The 18,241-nt window shown below is 48.2% G+C and overlaps 1 protein-coding gene across 2 annotated transcripts; it reads left to right on the top strand.

The window, feature by feature from the left end:
• The first annotated feature begins 631 nt into the window (after window positions 1–631).
• VAMP5 (vesicle associated membrane protein 5) lies at window positions 632–17,090 on the top strand. 2 transcript variants are annotated; one of them, XM_081868585.1, is made up of 3 exons: window positions 632–814; window positions 13,492–13,629; window positions 16,585–17,090. In XM_081868585.1, the coding sequence occupies exons 1-3, from the start codon at window positions 812–814 to the stop codon at window positions 16,771–16,773; spliced, it is 330 nt and encodes a 109-aa protein (XP_081724711.1). In that variant the 5' UTR covers window positions 632–811; the 3' UTR covers window positions 16,774–17,090. The 2 variants fall into 2 exon arrangements, with proteins under 2 accessions (XP_081724711.1, XP_081724710.1); XM_081868584.1 differs by lacking the exon at window positions 632–814 and adding an exon at window positions 9,087–9,244.
• The last annotated feature ends 1,151 nt before the right edge of the window (window positions 17,091–18,241 follow it).

Raw genomic sequence — 18,241 nt, forward strand, 5'->3', positions numbered from 1 at the left:
TTACTTGCCTTGCCCCGGGTTAGGGGGTGCAAATTACTTGCCTTGCCCCGGGTTAGGGGGTGCAAATTACTTGCCTTGCCCCGGGTTAGGGGGCGTAAATTACTTGCCTTGCCCCGGGTTAGGGGGCGCAAATTACTTGCCTTGCCCCGGGTTAGGGGGTGCAAATTACTTGCCTTGCCCCGGGCTAGGGGGTGCAAATTACTTGCCTTGCCCTGGGTTAGGGGGCGTAAATTACTTGCCTTGCCCCGGGTTAGGGGGTGCAAATTACTTGCCTTGTCCCGGGTTAGGAGGTGCAAATTACTTGCCTTGCCCCGGGTTAGGGGGTGCAAATTACTTGCCTTGCCCCGGGTTAGGGGGTGCAAATTACTTGCCTTGCCCCGGGTTAGGGGGTGCAAATTACTTGCCTTGCCCCGGGTTAGGGGGCGCAAATTTCCTGCCTTGCCCCGGGTGCTGACAACCCACGCTACGCCGCTGCTGGGCAGTGACCTTGGGCTGCTCCCTCGCCTCCCTCCAAGGACTCCGGCGCCTCTTTGGGCGAGGGGACGCCCACCAAGGGGCCGGCCGGCGCGGAACTGGCGCCCCTCGGGGGTCCTTTTCCCAGCGCCCCTGCGCCGCTCCCCGGGGCCGCCAAGGAAAGCGAAAGCGGCGCGCGGAGTAAGCGAGCCCTTTCCACGTGCCGCGACCCGAAGCGCCGCCCCGTCGCCGGCCGAGGGGGCAGGAAGGCGGCGCGGCCGGCCGCCAGTCCGACGAGAAGCGGGCGCCCGTCCTGCCGCCGCAGCTGAGCCGCGTTCTCCGGCGCGCAGGGCCAGCCATGGTAGGAAGCGAGGGGGCGGGCGGCGCAGCCGTCGGGTCCGTCTCGGCGGCGGCTCCGAGGGCGAAATGCGACGGAGGGCAGCGCGGCGAGCCCTCCCTGCCTCCCTCCCGGCTTCTGGGCAGCCCAGGCGGGGGGCAGCGGGGTCCGCGCTGCCGTGGGGCACTTCGGAGCGGAGGCTCCAATCCCGCGCCCGCTGCTTACCTCGGAAGAGACCCCGGGAAGGGGCCGGGCAGCGTCTCTTTCGCGAGCTGCTTTCGTAATCTGGGCGCAGCCGGGAGTTTGCGGGGCAATTCCGCCTCGCCGGACCCAAGACTGCCTGTTGCTGCCCGGAGAAGAATCTGCTTGCCCCTTCGAGACAGAGGTACAGTGGTACCTCGGGTTACAGACGCTTCAGGTTACAGACTCCGCTAAGCCAGAAATAGTGCTTCAGGTTAAGAATGATTAAAGTAACAGTTACAGATAGGTAGCCGTGTTGGTCTGCCATAGTCAAAACAAAATAAAAAAATTCCTTCCAGTAGCACCTTAAAGACCAACTAAGTTAGTTCTAGGTATGAGCTTTCATGTGCATGCACACTTCTTCAGAAGAAGAAGTGTGCATGAAGTTCAGAAGAAGAAGTGTACATGCACACGAAAGCTCATACCAAGAACTGACTTAGTTGGTCTTTAAGGTGCTACTGGAAGGAATTTGTTTTGTTTTGAGTTGTTCTAGGTATGAGCTTTCGTGTGCATGCACACTTCTTCAGAAGAAGAAGAATATACCTAGAACAACTTAGTTGGTCTTTAAGGTGCTACTGGAAGGAATTTTTTTATTTTGTTCAGGTTAAGAACTTTGCTTCAGGATGAGAACAGAAATCGTGCTCTGGCGGCAGCAGGAGGCCCCATTAGCCAAAGTGGTGCTTCAGGTTAAGAACAGTTTCAGGTTAAGAACGGACCTCCTCCGGAACGAATTGAAGTTCTTAACCCGAGGTACCACTGTAGTTGCGCCCTGGCGCTAGTAGGGGGCGGAGGCGGCGGGTTGGGCGTCTGCCTTACAGCGCAGTTCTAACCATCTCTACTCAGAAGGAAGCCCTGTTGAATTCAGTGGGGCTTACTCCGAAGTAAGGGCGGTGGTTAAGATTGCAGCTCGGTTCCCTCACCTCAGAAAGGATATTTCAAGGTTGGAAAAGGCTCAGAGAAGGACAGCCGAAATTATGGGGTGGGGGGGGGTGTCAAGCGACACCCCTGTGAGAAAAGGTTGAAGCCTTTGAGGCTTTTTAGTTTGGAGGGGAGGCGAGTAAGAGGCGACATGATAGAAGTTTGTAAAATTATGCAGGACGTGGAGAAAGTGGAAAAAGAAAAGTTTTTCTCTTCCGAAGAACACCAGAACTCGTAAACATCCAAGGAAGCTAAATGTTGGAAGATTCAGGACAGATCAAAGGAGGCAGTGAGGGCCACCAGACTAGATGGAACGGCTAAGGGAGCTGGGCATGTTTAGCCTGGAGTAAGGGGTGATATGATAGCCATGTTCAAATATATAAAAGGATGTCACATAGAGGAGGGAGAAAGGTTGTTTTCTGCTGCTCCAGAGAAGCGGACACGGAGCAATGGTTCCAAACTACAAGAAAAAAGATTCCACCTAAACATTAGGAAGAACTTCCTGACAGTAAGAGCTGTTTGACAGTGGAATTTGCTGCCAAGGAGTGTGGTGGAGTCTCCTTCTTTGGAGGTCTTTAAGCAGAGGCTTGACAACCATATGTCAGGAGTGCTCTGATGGTGTTTCCTGCTTGGCAGGGGGTTGGACTCGATGGCCCTTGTGGTCTCTTCCAACTCTATCATTCTATGATTCTATGAAAATTAGACAAATTCCTGGAGAAGAAGGTGATGGCCGCTGGCCAGAGTTGGAGGGGTGATGCTTCTGAATCCCAGTTGCTGGAAACCACATGAGGGAAGAGCATTCTTGGGCTCAAAATCCTCTTGTGGGTTTCCCATGATGGGGGTCATTCCATATCAAGTGATCCAACTTTTTTACCTCATGTCATCCAATTTTCTTAATATTCTGTACACTTGTTGAATGATCAAAATTAAGTTTAAATATATGTGTTTTTTTTATCTCATCCCATTTTGGAGTTATGAGGGTTTGAGATTTCAAAAAAAAGAAGAAGAAGGCAATTTTAGTCTTGCCAAAACCTTAAAAGCTCAGCCCAGAATTGAGATACGTCAAAACTAAAAACACCAATCTATTCAAAACTTCATGGGCTTTAATATGATATGTCACACGATGACCTTACTTTAAATTTTAAATTTCAGTTAGAAGATTTAAAATTTAAAAAATTAATATGATTTAAAATTTTTTAAAAATTTGATTATTTAATATTTCTAACAGCTACCTGCAGAATTTCATCATGGGATCATATAAAAAAAATATTTTGTACATGTCTGCCTTATTGGGTTCTATTTAGGATTAATTGGTCTTCCTGGAGTAAAATATAACATAATAAACAGGACTTCAAACTATAATATCAGTTATTCCAGGCATTCCTTTAGAAAGTTATTCAGTTAAAAGGTATCTGAACAGCCAGGATTTTCTTTTTAAAATGTGTTCGAAATCTGAATGATAGCTTGCTATTGCATGATAGAATTAACACTTTGACAGAATTCTTAGTACCGTAATTCATTTCATGAACATTACAACAAAATGCATATCAAACAAAATTATGGGGGGGAAACCTTACACATGAGAAATGTGTCTGAAAATGTGTCTGAAAACATTGATCCTTCCATTATTTATACTTTACACCAAACATTTTTCCAAGAGCATTTGTTGCACATGACATTTCATTTTTTTTGCAAAGTGTGCTCATTAAGTACTACCTTAAGTACAACCCGACTAGATGGGAAAACAAATGATGATACTGGGCCTGGCAGGTGTAAGAATGTCCCCTCCAAACTAAAAAGCCTCAAACGCTTCAACCCTTTCTCACAGGGGTGTCGCTTCACACACCCCACACCCCATAATTTCGGCTGTCCTTCTCTGAGCCTTTTCCAACCTTGAAATATCCTTTCTGAGGTGAGGCAACCGAGCTGCACTTTCATAGTCTACCAACAGCGCATAGGTCAACCGCAATGCTTTAATATACAGTGGTACCTCGGGTTACATACGCTTCAGGTTACATATGCTTCAGGTTACACACTCTGCTAACCCAGAAATAGTGCTTCAGGTTAAGAACTTTGCTTCAGGATGAGAACAGAAATTGGGCTCCAGCGGCACGGCAGCAGCAGGTGGCCCCATTAGCTAAAGTGGTGCTTCAGGTTAAGAACAGTTTCAGGTTAAGAATGGACTTCCAGAATGACTTAAGTACTTAACCCGAGGTACAACTGTATTCACAGGTCACATATCCAGTTATCTCAGCCATATTCAGAGATTTTGTACCTCCGGTGTCAAACGTCTTACTCATTGCTAAAACAGTACACCTTGGTCACAATTTCTGTTGGACTGGGTGTAGATGGAACAAAGCAATGAAATCCTTCTGTTCCCTTCAGCACTTTCACTCTTTCAAAGTGTTGTTTTAGGAATATTGTTCTTTTTTGTACTCATTTGTTAGCCATACGCCCAGAATTTCCCAGGCATACCCATAATACTGCAGTTGGAAGCAGTGTAGTAAAAAATGTCCAGACATATGGCAATCCATGTCAGCGGTGTCGTTTTCCTTAAGAATAGTTTCAAAATGTGGGGTGGGGCCTTTTTTGCTGTGGCTTCAGCAGCTTTCTGAGCTGGATTTTTACTTCTTGAGATAGGGCAGCCCTTCGTTTGTTGAAAGTAAGAACTGGATAGAACACTGGTGGAGGAAGGGGGGGGGGCGGGAGGAGCAGCCCACCTTGGGTGCCATGGGGCTGCACAGTGAGATGGGCGCACTGCTCTTTCTTTCCCCCCTCCCTCGCCATGCCACTCTCTCGTGCCTGTGCCTGCCCCCGAACCCACTCAGGCTCAGGCCCTTACAGCCACGCTAGGAGGCCAAGGCATCCTCTGCCACACTGGAGGCAGCAGGCCAAATTAAGACTTCAGGACAGACAGAGGGATGTATATAGCTGTGCCTGCCCCCAGGCACCTGCCACCTGGCAGTTGTCTCCCTCTGCCTCTCCCTCTGCGTCAGGAGGGCCTGCTGCACAACAGACTGCATACTTCAGAGGACAGGCAGCTGATGTTATTTTCCCAGGGTGGCCAGTGAGCTGCATCATTATCTTCTCTACCCCTCACAGGCCAGATTTGAAAGGTGAGTGAAGCTGCCCACCCGCCAGTCTCCTGGCATCAGAGTGATATCAGCTGATGGAGCACTTTGAAGTCCTGCTGATTATTGGGACTTTACAGCAACAAGCCAGGGTTGCAGAGAGCCCTGCCCTTTGAAGCACCACCAATCAGCTGAGCCGGGCTTTTTGCAAAGGGCTCTTTGCCAGTCTCTTCAAGGACTGCCTGGTTTGAAGTGAGTGCCTGTCGGCTGGTGGGCACTGACTTTGCCTGCTTCAGGTGGCCTTACTGGGCAGGAAACATTAAATCACTTTGAGAGCCTCACTGGGTGGATATTGAAAACATGCTGCAGATATTTGCCTTCCTCTAATGCTTCATGAAGGTTTTCAGTTTTCACATACAAGATTTACCCACTTGACAGGAAGGATGTGGGTTTTAGTTCCCTCTTCTACCGAGAGGTGCAAACGTAGTATTTTTCTGTCTAAAGTTAACTCCACCTGTCTAAAGTTGGGGAGGGTTAGACTTCCCCCAGCTAAGTGCCATCCAGTTGTTTTGGACCACAGATCTGATCAGTCTCAGCTGATGAGAGCATGGCCTAGCCCTAGCCTTGAGTTGTTGCTATTGCAGGGAGCTGAGAGAGGGGGGCTTCTCCAAAGCTGCCAGGGCTGTGGGCTCACATGACTGCGTTGGCCTGCTTTTCCTCTGTTGACTTCAAGAGATCAGAACTTTTTTCAGCTGCCTTCCTCCCCAGGAAAGACAACAGGCTGCTTGAGTATTCTCAGTCTTGGTCCGCTGTGAGTCTGCTGTTAGAGATGAGATATGTGCTCTGTCAGCTGGTCATTCCTTCACAGAGTTCTGACACTGTGGCCTTCCTCAATCAATTAGTCTCACAGTAAACAATAGGAGCTTGGCAGGAGGGAATAAACATCCACGGCTGCAGAGCACAGGAAGCCCAACACTTGGAAGGAGGAGCTACCTTCCTTTCCCAGCATGTTGAGTGGCTCTTCTTGATGGCTTTCCTCTCCTGCTAGCAAAGTGCCTGGTTTGTTGCATCACAATGGGAGAGCCACCTTCAGAACAAGGGCCCTGGTGCCTTTTTTGCCGCCAACAGAAAGAAAGATTCCTGCAGCAATTATTGCACATATTTTAATGTGTGTGCTTATTTCTAAGCATGAGATGCACGCCTAAGAATCTGTAGCATTAAAAAAATAAAAACCAGATGAGGCCTAAAACCACTGGGTTAACATGCAGCACTGATAAGGCCACCTCTAGACATGATGAGCAGAAGAGCTGCTGCAAGTCAGTGTTGGTATAATGCAGTTGGTAGAATGTTGGTAGAATGCAGCGCCATGTGTTCCCCAACCTTGTGCCCTCCAGATGTTTTGGACTACAACTCTCATCGGGCCCAACGCGTGGCTGGAGGGCACTAGGCCTGGAGGACGTTGCTGCTAGATTTCTCTCCTCATTAGGTCTGGGCTTAGAAGTGACAGGTGTGAGAGGAGAGGCAACAGTGAGGAAGGGGAGCAGCTGGCAGCCAGTCTGAAAGAATAATGCACAGATGCTCAGATGGAGGAGTGTGTGTGTGTGTGTGTGCGCGCGCGCATGCCGGTGCATCGGTGTATTTCCACACAGCCTCAACCTTCTGTGATGAAGGCAGAGGAGACACTTGTTAGTGTACCAAGCCTCTGAGAAAGCATGTGGAGTGCTGTGTGAGGTCCCAACAAGGGTTTTTGTGTTTGCTTTCGCTTTCATCTTCTGAAATGTCTGTGGGGTGAAGAACACCACAGGAGCTCCTGCAGATGGATCAGGCCAAAGACCAACATGTCCAGCATCTTGTGACCTACAGAGGCCAACTACGTGACACTGGGAAGGTTAATTTAATGGACACTATGAAGGTGTTACTAGGGACACGGGTGGCACTGTGGGTTAAAGCACAGAGCCTAGGACTTGCTGATCAGAAGGTCGGCAGTTCGAATCCCCGCAACGGGGTGAGCTCCCGTTGTTCAGTCCCAGCTTCTGCCAACCTAGCGGTTCGAAAGCGCGTCAAAGTGCAAGTAGATAAATAGGTACCGCTCCAGCGGGAAGGTAAACGCTGTTTCCGTGCACTGCTCTGGTTCGCCAGAAGCGGCTTAGTCATGCTGGCCACATGACCCGGAAGCTGTCTGCAGACAAACGCCGGCTCCCTCGGCCATTAAAGCGAGATGAGCGCCGCAACCCCAGAGTCGGTCACGACTGGACCTAATGGTCAGGGGTCCCTTTACCTTTACCTTATGAAGGTGTTGGCAAGTCAGTACACCCTCAGGTTTACCACACATAGTGCCTTATATTTTTGTATAAGACGGCTTTCCTTGAAGTATGACTGGGTCAAGGTGTGGAACATGTGTTTTACAATTGTACAAATAGTTTTACAGTGGTATCTCGGGTTAAGTACTTAATTCATTCCGGAGGTCCGTTCTTAACCTGAAACTGTTCTTAACCTGAAGCACCACTTTAGCTAATGGGGCCTCCTGCTGCTGCTGCTGCGCTGCTGGAGCACGATTTCTGTTCTCATCCTGAAGCAAAGTTCTTAACCCGAGGTACTATTTCTGGGTTAGTGGAGTCTGTAACCTGAAGCATATGTAACCTGAGGTACCACTGTATTCCTCTTAGTTTACTGAGTCTATAGTGTTTGGTATTTTATCTTATTTTTGTCTTATTGTACACCACTTTGGTATGGTATGCAAAAATATGCACAGAGAGAATCAAATAGAGACTGCAGTATGGAACTCTCTAAGCATTTTGAAAATGTCCTTGAAGAGATTATCTTGATCAGGTATCCTCAACCTCTTCAGACTCAAGACACACTTTTAACCCAAAAATGCATTTGGGGGACCCATTTCTTAATCTTTTAACATATATTTAGTAGTGCCGTTACAACCCACCACAGATCAGGCCCACCAGTTGAAGACCAGTGATTCTAGATCTTGGGGGATCAGCGTGAGTCACCCTTTCAAATGCAGTACAATCACATTTTACATGGGAGTTTGGTTCCAAGGGTTCCATGTATATGCAAAAATGCACATACTCTTTGTACCAGCTCTGGAGGCCCCAGGATGCTCTCTCAAGATCTGGTGGGGCCATCATTATCTCAGGGGAGCATTCCAGACTCAGCACACAGAGAGTGCCTTGGATCCCAAGCAAGGCATAGAGCTTTTAAGCTCTTTTTCCGCTGGGAAGACCCAGCACAAAAGAGCTTTTGAGCTCTGGCTCGCATATAACTTGTGGGATTTCAACCAGCGGCCTTCAGCTGCTTATGGTTGAATTAGATGAGTATAAGATACGATTTTATTGTACGTGTCATGGTGTACTTCAAAGCCATGAGACCAGGTGAGTCTTCCTTAGCCACTATCCTTGCACTTTTCTCTTCCTCCTCTCCTCAAATGCAAAGGCTCTTGAGGAAAAGGCTCTCTTTCCTGAGCTCTCCTCCCAGTGACCTTCACCTTCCTTGGGAGTTCTTCCCAGCGTGACACAAGTCTGGTGTAGCAGAGGCTGGTTTGGGCCAGGATCATTGCCTCAGGCTCCTTGTCTGCCAGCTCCGGCTTTCCAAAGGAAACAGCATTTGAAAAAGACCTTTATGTTTCCTGTGGCTTTTGGCTTGGTTCCCTGAGTGGGTTCAGCCTTCCTCCACCCATTGCAGCAGCAGGAAACTAGCTATTTCAGGCAATGGGTTGGTGTCTGCTTCTCATTTCCTGTGGGGAATTCTAATTCCAACAGGAGATGGGGGGGGACACACTCCAGGAATGACCAAGGCCAGGTCAACTGCCACTTCTTCTGAACCTTTATACTTTCGTATTGCTGTCTTCAGCTTCCAGCCGTAGTTTGTGGGCCCAAGAGACGTCAGAATGTATTGCCTTCAGGGTGAACTCAGTTGCCAGGGAGCTCCAGTGCTGCGGCCATTTTTAGGGCACGCCACTTGGTTTATATGGAGCCCTTGTGAGCCTGAGAATCTTGTTGGTGCAGATCTCACGCAAACCCTTATCTGACCTATTTCAGCTGCACACGCATTTCAACTGGTATCTGTGAATACAAGATTGGCTGTATTAACCAAAAGTGAAGGGCAGATCTGAGTGCAAAGACACCACAGAGGTTTATTCCCAGTCTGCCTTTTTCTGCCTGAACATAGAACTCAACACCTGAGGCCATTTTCTGAGACCCAGATGGCTACTCAGGTGAGTTGGGCGGTGAGGACCAGAGTGGGGAGCAGGCAGAGAGGCCCCTCGCTGTTGTGGTCCCTGCAGGCAGACTGGTTTTTCCAAAGAGGCTCATCTGGTACTAAATCTGATGGCCTTATGCCGCCAGGCAGAGCAGTCTTTCCGGCTCATCAACCAGCTGGTTTTAAAATGCTGTTTTCATTTTATGATTTTTTAAATATTTGCTTTTCATGTACAGCTCTGCTGCAATTATTTATTTAATACCATAATTGTATTTTTTTATGCTTACTGTATTTTTCGTCCCATAGGACGCTCCGTCCCATAGGACGCACCTAGTTTTTTTGGGGGGAAATAAAGGGAAATTTATTCCCAAAACCAGGTCGGGGAAACCGAACCAGGTCGAGGAACAGCAGGAAGGCGGCGCTGCGCCTCCCTGCTGTCCCGCGAGCTTGTGGGGCTGGCCGATGTCTGCATGGCGCACGGGGTGCTCTGCTTCAGCGCGCCCTGCCCACCGGGCGGCAGGCTGCTATCTGTAGCGAGGGGAGCCCTGCAGGAGTTCCCCGCAGGGCTCCCCACGCTGCGGATGTCTGCCCGGCGCGAGGGGCGCTCTGCTTCAGCGCGCCCTGCCCACCGGGCGGCAGGCTGCTATCCGCAGCGAGGGGAGCCCTGCAGGAGTTCCCCGCAGGGCTCCCCAAGCTGCGGATGTCTGCCCGGCGCGAGGGGCGCTCTGCTTCAGGGCGCCGTTCGCGCCGGGCGGCAGGCTGCTATCCGCAGTGTGGGGAGCCCTGCGGGGAACTCCTGCAGGGCTCCCCACCCTGCGGATGTCTGCCCGGCGCGAGTGGCGCTCTGCTTCAGGGCGCCATTCGCGCCGGGCGGCAGGCTACTATTCGCAGCCTAGACAGCCCTGCGGGAACTCCCGCAGGGCTGCCTAGGCTGCGGATATGTTCCCGAAGCGCCGGGCGCTCTGCTTTCAGCGCGCCTGGCGCTCCGGGAAGCAGACTGCTGTGCGCAGCCTAGACAGCCCTGTGGGACCTCCCGCAGGGCTGCCTAGGCTGCGGATGTCTTCCTGAAGCCTGGAGAGCGAGAGGGGTCGGTGTGCACGGACCCTTTTCGCTCTCCAAGCTTCAGCGAAAGCCTGCATTCGCCCCATAGGACGCACACACATTTCCCCTTCATTTTTGGAGGGGGAAAAGTGCGTCCTATAGGGCGAAAAATACGGTATTTTTTATGCTTATGTTGAAGAACACATACATTTCAAAATAAACAAAGCAAAAATATGCACTAATGGGTTTATTTCACTGGGTTTTGACCTCACAGGGGAGACAAGTCAGGGATGCTATTTATTAGCACATTTGTTTGTTCTGGCTTTAAAGTCCTTTGTAAAGGGAGGGGGCCCAAAAAGGTAAAAGAGGTGAAACTGAAGAAAAGGGAGGGAAAATAAAATAATGTGTGGGTGGTGTAGCTCTTTTGCTAACAAAATCCAGTGGAATCTGTAGCTGAAGTAGAATTGTTAATAAAGAAATGGGGCTTACTCACTGGTTAGAAAGTTAATGGGTCATAACCAGAGTTAGTCATACTCAGAACACCCTGAAATTAATGGGCTTAAATTGACTCATTAATTTATATGGGTTTACTGCGAGTAAGACTTTGTAGGATATGACCCAATAATATCAGACTAGATGATCCATTGGGTCCCAGCACCACATTTCTATGATTCTTAGGGGAAGTCAGATATTTTAGGAATTAATAGGACAACAACAACAATTTTTTATTTATGCCCCAGCCATTCTGGGTGGCTTCCAACACATATAAAAACAGAATAAAACATCAAACATTAATAGTAACAATCTGATCCAATATAAAAAGTCACAATAACTTTAAAATAAACAACTTATATCAAATAAAACAATATTCAATAATCCAATAGTAAACAGTAAAAGTAAAGGTAAAGGTAAAGGTACCCCTGCCCGTACGGGCCAGTCGTGTCCGACTCTAGGGTTGTAAGAGGCCGAGGGCCAGCGCTGTCCGGCGACACTTCCGGGTCACGTGGCCAGCGTGACGAAGCTGCTCTTGCGAGCCAGCACCAGCGCCGCACACGGAAACGCCGTTTACCTTCCCGCTATAAAGCGGTCCCTATTTATCTACTTGCACTTAGAGGTGCTTTCGAACTGCTAGGTGGGCAGGAGCTGGGACCGAAAGACAGGAGCTCACCCCGCCACGGGGATTCGAACCGTCAACCATACGATCGGCAAGTCCTAGGCGCTGAGGTTTTACCCACAGTGCCACCCGCGTCCCCTGAGTAAAAGTAAACATCAGCAAATAATAATTAAACAGTTTGCACTTATCAGTTACAATAAAGCATTACTAATCTATAAGCACTAAAAATAAGTGCAAATCGCAGTGCATAAAATACCACAAAACCCACAAAACCATATAAAAGGGTTAAATTGAGAGACAAGGACACACAACTTATAAAATTATTTCTAGGAAATGCTCCCAGGGCTGGAGGGTGAGGCAAGGGAGGTGGAAGAGCCATTGCCTGATGACCAGCAGAAAGTTTCTCTCCCCTCACAGTTCTGGGCTGGTTGGCAGCATTTGCATTTGCATTGCCAATCATTCTTAATGGCCCAGTACTCTCTCTCTTTCTTCCTTGCTAATAATGACCCATCTTCTCCTGAGCATGGGAAACTGGGCAGCCGGCCTGCTGCTGCTGCTGCTGCTGGATTCAGCGTCTGGTAGCTTCCATTAATACGCCAAGCATTCATTTATTCCTAACATTTACTAAATCTAAGAATTTAAGGGGATCTGGCCCCCCACAAACTCATAACACATTTATGGGGGATCTAGCTGCCCCCACTCCGCAAACTCATAACATCATATAACAAAGAGAGCACAGAAATTTCCAGCTCGTGGCAGACAGTCTCACACACCTGAGCTGGGCTGTTTAAATAGGGTCGCCATATTTTAAGAGGAAGAATCCAGACACAAAAAGTTGTTGAGGTTTTTTAGGGCCCAAGCAGCCCATGCCAGAGGACAGCAGAACCTTTACCAAATATAATAATAAAATAATAATAATAATTGAAGTAGAATTGTCCATTTCATCATAAATGCAAACATAAATGCAAACAAAAACAACCATCACATTGCCTCCTCTCACTCCAAGAGGAGCCCATCTTCCTCCTGGCTTTGAAATGCAATTAATCTGCCAGCATTTAGGAGTCTGAATCCATTGTTCATCTTACCATCCCTTTATGTTGATGAAAGCAAGTCTTTTGAAAAAGTGGGAAAACAGGTTTGGGGATGGCTCTGGCTGTAGGCATACAGGTTTACAAATATGTCGAATTTATTATTATTATTATTATTATTATTATTATTATTATTAGAGTTCGATCTTGGACAGAAGATGGTATTGTATCCCAGAACAACCCCCTCCCAGCCATCTCCATGACTTAAAACAGCCTCTGCCAACCTGGTGCCCTCCAGATGCTGTTGGACTATGTCTCTCATCCATCCCAGCCAGCATGTTGTTGGTGTTTAGTCGTTTAGTTGTTTAGTCGTGTCCGACTCTTCCTGACCCCCTGGACCAGAGCACGCCAGGCACTCCTGTCTTCCACTGCCTCCCGCAGTTTGGTCAAACTCATGCTGGTAGCTTCGAGAACAATGTCCAACCATCCCGTCCTCTGTCGTCCCCTTCTCCTTGTGCCCTCCATCTTTCCTAACATCAGGGTCTTTTCCAGGGAGTCTTCTCTTCTCCTGAGGTGGCCAAAGTATTGGAGCCTCAGCTTCAGGATCTGTCCTTCCAGAGAGCACTCAGGGCTGATTTCCTTCAGAATGGATAGGTTTGATCTTCTTGCAGTCCATGGGACTCTCAAGAGTCTCTCCTCCAGCACCAGAATTCAAAAGCATCAATTCTTCGGTGATCAGCCTTCTTTATGGTCCAGCTCTCACTTCCATACATCACTACTGGGAAAACCATAGCTTCAACTATACGGACCTTTGTTGGCAAGGTGACACCTCCAGAGGCTCTTCTCTGCACCTGGAGCCTCCCTGGCAAGTTCCTAGTTTCATGGGAGCAAAAGGTCCCCGACTTCCCTGTGACCTGAAAGGGCAACCAAGTGTTCTGACCCAGTCCTCTCCTCCTGCCCTGGTTTCTCCAATACCTTGTTAGCACGTACACTCCTCTCACTCAGCTGCTGTGTTTCAGCCTCAAGCAGCGTGAGGGACCAGAGTTCTTTCTCCTATGATCCTCCTTTCTCTTTCTGCAGGGGGAAAACAATTTGAAGCGGTGTCAGGGGGAGGCTGAGCAGGTGACAGAGATCATGCTGGAAAACTACAACAAAGTGCTGGACCGTGAGGGCAAGCTCAGCGAGCTGGATGTAAGGGCAGATGAACTTCGCAACCAGGTACAGCAAGGGGGAGGGCGGGAGGGAGCAGCCGCGTTGCAAAAGACACTTCTGGGGGTGCACACCCCACAAGTGATGGGTGGACCCTTGTTTGCTGTAGATTGTTGTCAGCATTTCATCCAGAGTCCTTGAGACAGCAGGAGAAAAAATGTGGTCTTCCCCTCCAAAATGGTTCCCTTCTTCCAGTTTTCTTTTTTATTAAATACCCCAGCCTAACCCAGAAGCTGGTGTTGAGGTAATACATGCAAAATGTCAGCCAAATAAGCTAATGAGTTCTAATCCCAGACTACTACTTGTAAAGAAGGTGATAAACAAGTCATGTTAACAAAAGGGTTTTACAATGTGAGGGGAGTCCTCTGTTTTTGTTTTTAGCCGTGTACGTAATAAAAATGTGTCTTTCAATTACAAAGGAGTCTTTGTGCATCAGGCTTTGTGCCAATTTTATTTTATTATTTACTTATTCTGCAAGAGCTATTTGCCATACTTTGTTGTACCAACTTGTCAGAGACTCGTCCTCAAAATCCTTCCAGGATCTTGTTATTATGAGCTTTGCTGCTAGTAGAAGAGCACCTATTGAACTAAAGTTCAAGCTATAAGTTAATATTATCTGCCATGAAAAGAAGGAGGAGACCAGCTCCAGCAATTTACAGACATTTTGTCTAGTAATTGCTGTTATTAGGACAAAATAGTTCATTTCTGCTCCCCCCCCCCCCCGGAGTCACACTCCAAGAGGCCCAGGTTGATTTGGGCTCCCCCCTCCCTGGCAGAGCTTAAAGCAGGGGTCAGCAAACTTTTTCAGCAGGGGGCCGGTCCACTGTCCCTCAGACCTTGTGGGGGGCCAGACTATATATTTTTTTTGGGGGGGGAATGAATGAATTCCTATGCCCCACAAATAACCCAGAGATGCATTTTAAATAAAAGGGCACATTCTACTCATGTAAAAACACACTGATTCCCGGACCGTCCGCGGGCCGGATTGAGAAGGCGATTGGGCCGAACCCGGCCCCCAGGCTTTAGGTTGCCTACCCATGGCTTAAAGTAAGATGCGGGGAGCTAGCAGGATCCTGTGGACTGCTGTGATGGCCGGGGCTGTTTTCTTAAAGTAAAGAATGGGAAAGGAATGATGGGACAGCAGTCCTGGCCAGGGTTGGTAGGAGTTGTAATCCAAAACACTGTCGGGTACCTGGTTCGCGAAGGCTAAGAACATAAGAAGAACAGGCTGGATTGGTCCAGATGCCTATCCAGTCTAGCATCCTGTTATCATAGTGGCCAAGCAGACCCCTCTTCTGGGAAACAAGAAAACTGTTTCCAGCAGTTGGGATTCAGAAGCATCTCGGCCAGGTATTAGCCTTCTCCTCCAAGAATTGGTTTAATCCTCTTTTAAAGTCAGTCAAGTTGGTGACCATCAGTTCAGTAGTTTACCTGCGCACTGCAGGAAGAAGTGCTTTATTTTATCTGTCCTGAATCTCCCAACCTTCGGCTTCATTGGATGTCTGTGAGTTCTAGCATTATGAAAGAGGAAGCAAAACTCCAGGCCGTGCATAATTTTATAGCTTCTATCATGTCACCTCTTACGCACCTTTTCTCTAAACCAGGGGTTGTCAACCTGGTCCCTACCGCCCCCTGGTGGGCGTTTTAGGATTCTAGGTGGGCAGTAGGGGGTTCTATTGCTCCTTCCATCGGGCACTGGTGGGCGGTAAGGAAATTTTACTGTCAAGAAAGATGCATTAGTGGGCGGCAGGTATAAAAAGGTTGACCACTCCTGCTCTAAACTATAAAGTCCCAAATGTTGCAACCTTTCCTCAGGATCGTAGAAAACATGGAAATTCTGCCCACTGAGCTGCCGATAAATCCAGATCAATCTTTTCTTCTGGTTTATGACATTTCAACAGAAACAGCAGGCAGGGAGCATGTGGATTCCATGCTTTAAAAAAATAAAATATTGTACCAGGCAATCTAAACTCTGCCTAGTAATTGAACATTGTGTAAATTTAGTCCCTTTCCATCTTATTGCCTGCCTTCCTTCCTACCTGCCTGCCTACCTAGCTACCTAGCTACTTAACACTTGCATCCTGCTTCTCCAAATCTCGGCAGCTTCCCCCAAAATTACTTATAAAATACAATTTAATAAGACAGTGTCAATAAGGCAGTATAATCAGAGCACTGGGCTTTTGTACGATGAAGGTTTTGCATCCTTTCGAAAAAGCTGTTCCAAGAGATGTGCTCTGAAATTAAATAGTTTCCCCTCCCCATCTTATTCCGCACGCACACCCCATATTCACACATAATACTAAAGGTGGGCTTGTGGGACATTGGTGGAGACTTTAATTCTTCCTTGTGGCAAATGTCTCTTGTCTCTTACAAATGCCTCATTTTATATTTTCCCAGCCAGGATTTGCAAATGAAAGTGATTGCGGGAGGAGTTGGGTGGTGGGGTGGGGAGCCAGTGGGAGAAAGCATTTACAGGGGAAAGGGGGGGTGCTTCTCCCAAAACTGCCTCCTGCCCTTCCTGTGACCTCAGCAAGTGTGAAGGCAGGGCCATTTGTTTGCTGAGATGACATCTTCTTACGCCCTCTAGAAGCTAAACTCTATGCCCTATCCCTCTCTGTCCTGCACCTTTACTGTCTTCAGTTCCTTTAGTTCCTTTCAACCAAAGCTGAAATGCTCCAAGCCCTGCACCCCTCGCCCAGTGCCAGATCCAAATCCCGTGTCTGCAGCAGTTTCAGAACTACATAACCTTTCCTTGGCCTCAGCTTTCCCTGGACAGTGCCACTCCCTACAGTGGGAAACATCTGTGAGACCAGATACTGCAGCATGGCTAAGCCTAAACTGATTGTGGGGTGTGTGGCTCTAATTTATAGTTTGGGTTGGAGAGCCTCCCAAAAGGGTGGGATATTAACAGTCCTGTATGCCTATGAATAAGAGAGACTGCATCCCTTCTCTGTTTCCTCCTAGAGTGTTGCCTTCTCCAAGACAACAGGCACAGTGGCTTGGCAGATGCGCTGGAAGAACATGAAATGGAAGGTCATCCTTGTGGGCGTGGTCGCGGGAGTCCTCATCCTCATCCTGGCTATAGTTCTTTACTTCACCCTTCCCAGTTCTGCAAACATGGACACCCCAGCAAAGGCTGATGGTGGACCCTGAGTGGCTTAGTGGGACAACTCCCAGATCATCTGCAGCAGGCCAGGTTGTCTCTTCCTGCCCCTTGCATTGGTGTGTTCTGGATGGACTTGAGCAGGACTTGGTCACAGATTTGTTGCAGCAGAAACAGTGTGCAAGAGAAAAATCTGCTGCCACCATTCTCTAGCGCCCAGCAACAGTGCTCAGATAATATTTGTGCTCGTTCCTAAATGGCAAAGCATTGTATGTTTGCAACCCCATTCAACTGTGAGCTGTGCCACATGCTATTCAGAGCTGCTTTGCACATTGCAGATCTAGAAGAGAATCTATGAGAAGTTAAATGATGTGGTCCTACGCTGCTACTGTGCCTATACCCAGGCAAATCTGGAGGTGTGTCTCTGTGTTGGCAGAGCAGGTCCTATCATTTTCTGCATCCTGCAAATTCCACTCCTGAAATTAGCCATAGTATACAGAATCTAGGTTTTGTGTTTTGATCATGGTGCAAACAAAGGCAGTTGCCCCAGGCAGCTAAGTTTGGATGCCCTGAGACCTGGGGCACAGCAGTGTTTGGGTGATGGTCCTGTTTGTTTAAGAGCATAAGACGAGCCTGCTGGATCAGGCCAATGGCCACCTGGTCCAGCATCCTGATCTTGCAGTGGCCAACCAGATACCTGTGGGAAATCCACAAGCAGCACCTGAGCACAACAGCCCACCCCCTATCCTGTTTTTGGAGGCCTGGGGATATTTTAAATGTGGGTGTGGCAAGACGCTGGAAGGTTCGCAACAAGAGCGAGGTCTGCAAGGGCCAAATTCATGCAGGTTCTCTTCTCCCAGGTGCCACAAGCCTTTGCATGCTTGAATACGTGCTCTGTTGCAATTTGTGCCTTACTTCAGGATCTTTTTACTGTGAAATCTGGTACAGAGGTACCAGCTTTACTGCTATGCCCATTAAGCGCTAGCAGAACGCTAGCTCTTCTTTGCTAGCTGATTCCCTCTCTGAAATGAGCATGGCCTGATGTTTGTCTGTTTTCATTAATACATTATTGCTTTTCATTATTTTATTTTATTTTTGCACATGGCTACTTATTTAGTGATTTAGTTAGACCCACCTTTCCTCCTCGTTTTGATCTTCTGTTTAGCAGCATATGAAGGGGGGTCTGTATATATGCCTATGTACAAACCAATTCAAGAACTGCCCCATATTATGAGATGCCCCAAAGTGAAGAGGGGCAGCCTGGATAACATGTGCAGCACAGGATAATAAGGAAGATAATTTTAAGGATTACTGGCATGGATGAAGCCAAAACCCCTCCTAGCCTCCACCTAGCACTGTGCTCCTCCAATTTCAGCTTAGCAACTGACTAGAATGTAGATTGATTTCTTTAATGCTAATTTGTAAAAACATGTCTCTTATTTTAAACAGGGATGTGGGGGGGGGGGAGACTCTTGTTTCTGCTGTGTTCTGTGGCAAGAACAGTAAAAGGTGGATTGT

This window comes from Podarcis erhardii (assembly GCF_964252035.2).
Source record: "Podarcis erhardii genome assembly, chromosome: 7".
Classification (NCBI taxonomy): domain Eukaryota; kingdom Metazoa; phylum Chordata; class Lepidosauria; order Squamata; family Lacertidae; genus Podarcis; species Podarcis erhardii.

Bases quoted from the DNA above. Each gene is read 5' to 3' on its own strand.
- VAMP5 (XM_081868584.1), top strand. The intron at 13,630-16,584 runs GTACAGCAAGGG...GTTTCCTCCTAG, and splicing joins CAGATGAACTTCGCAACCAG to AGTGTTGCCTTCTCCAAGAC.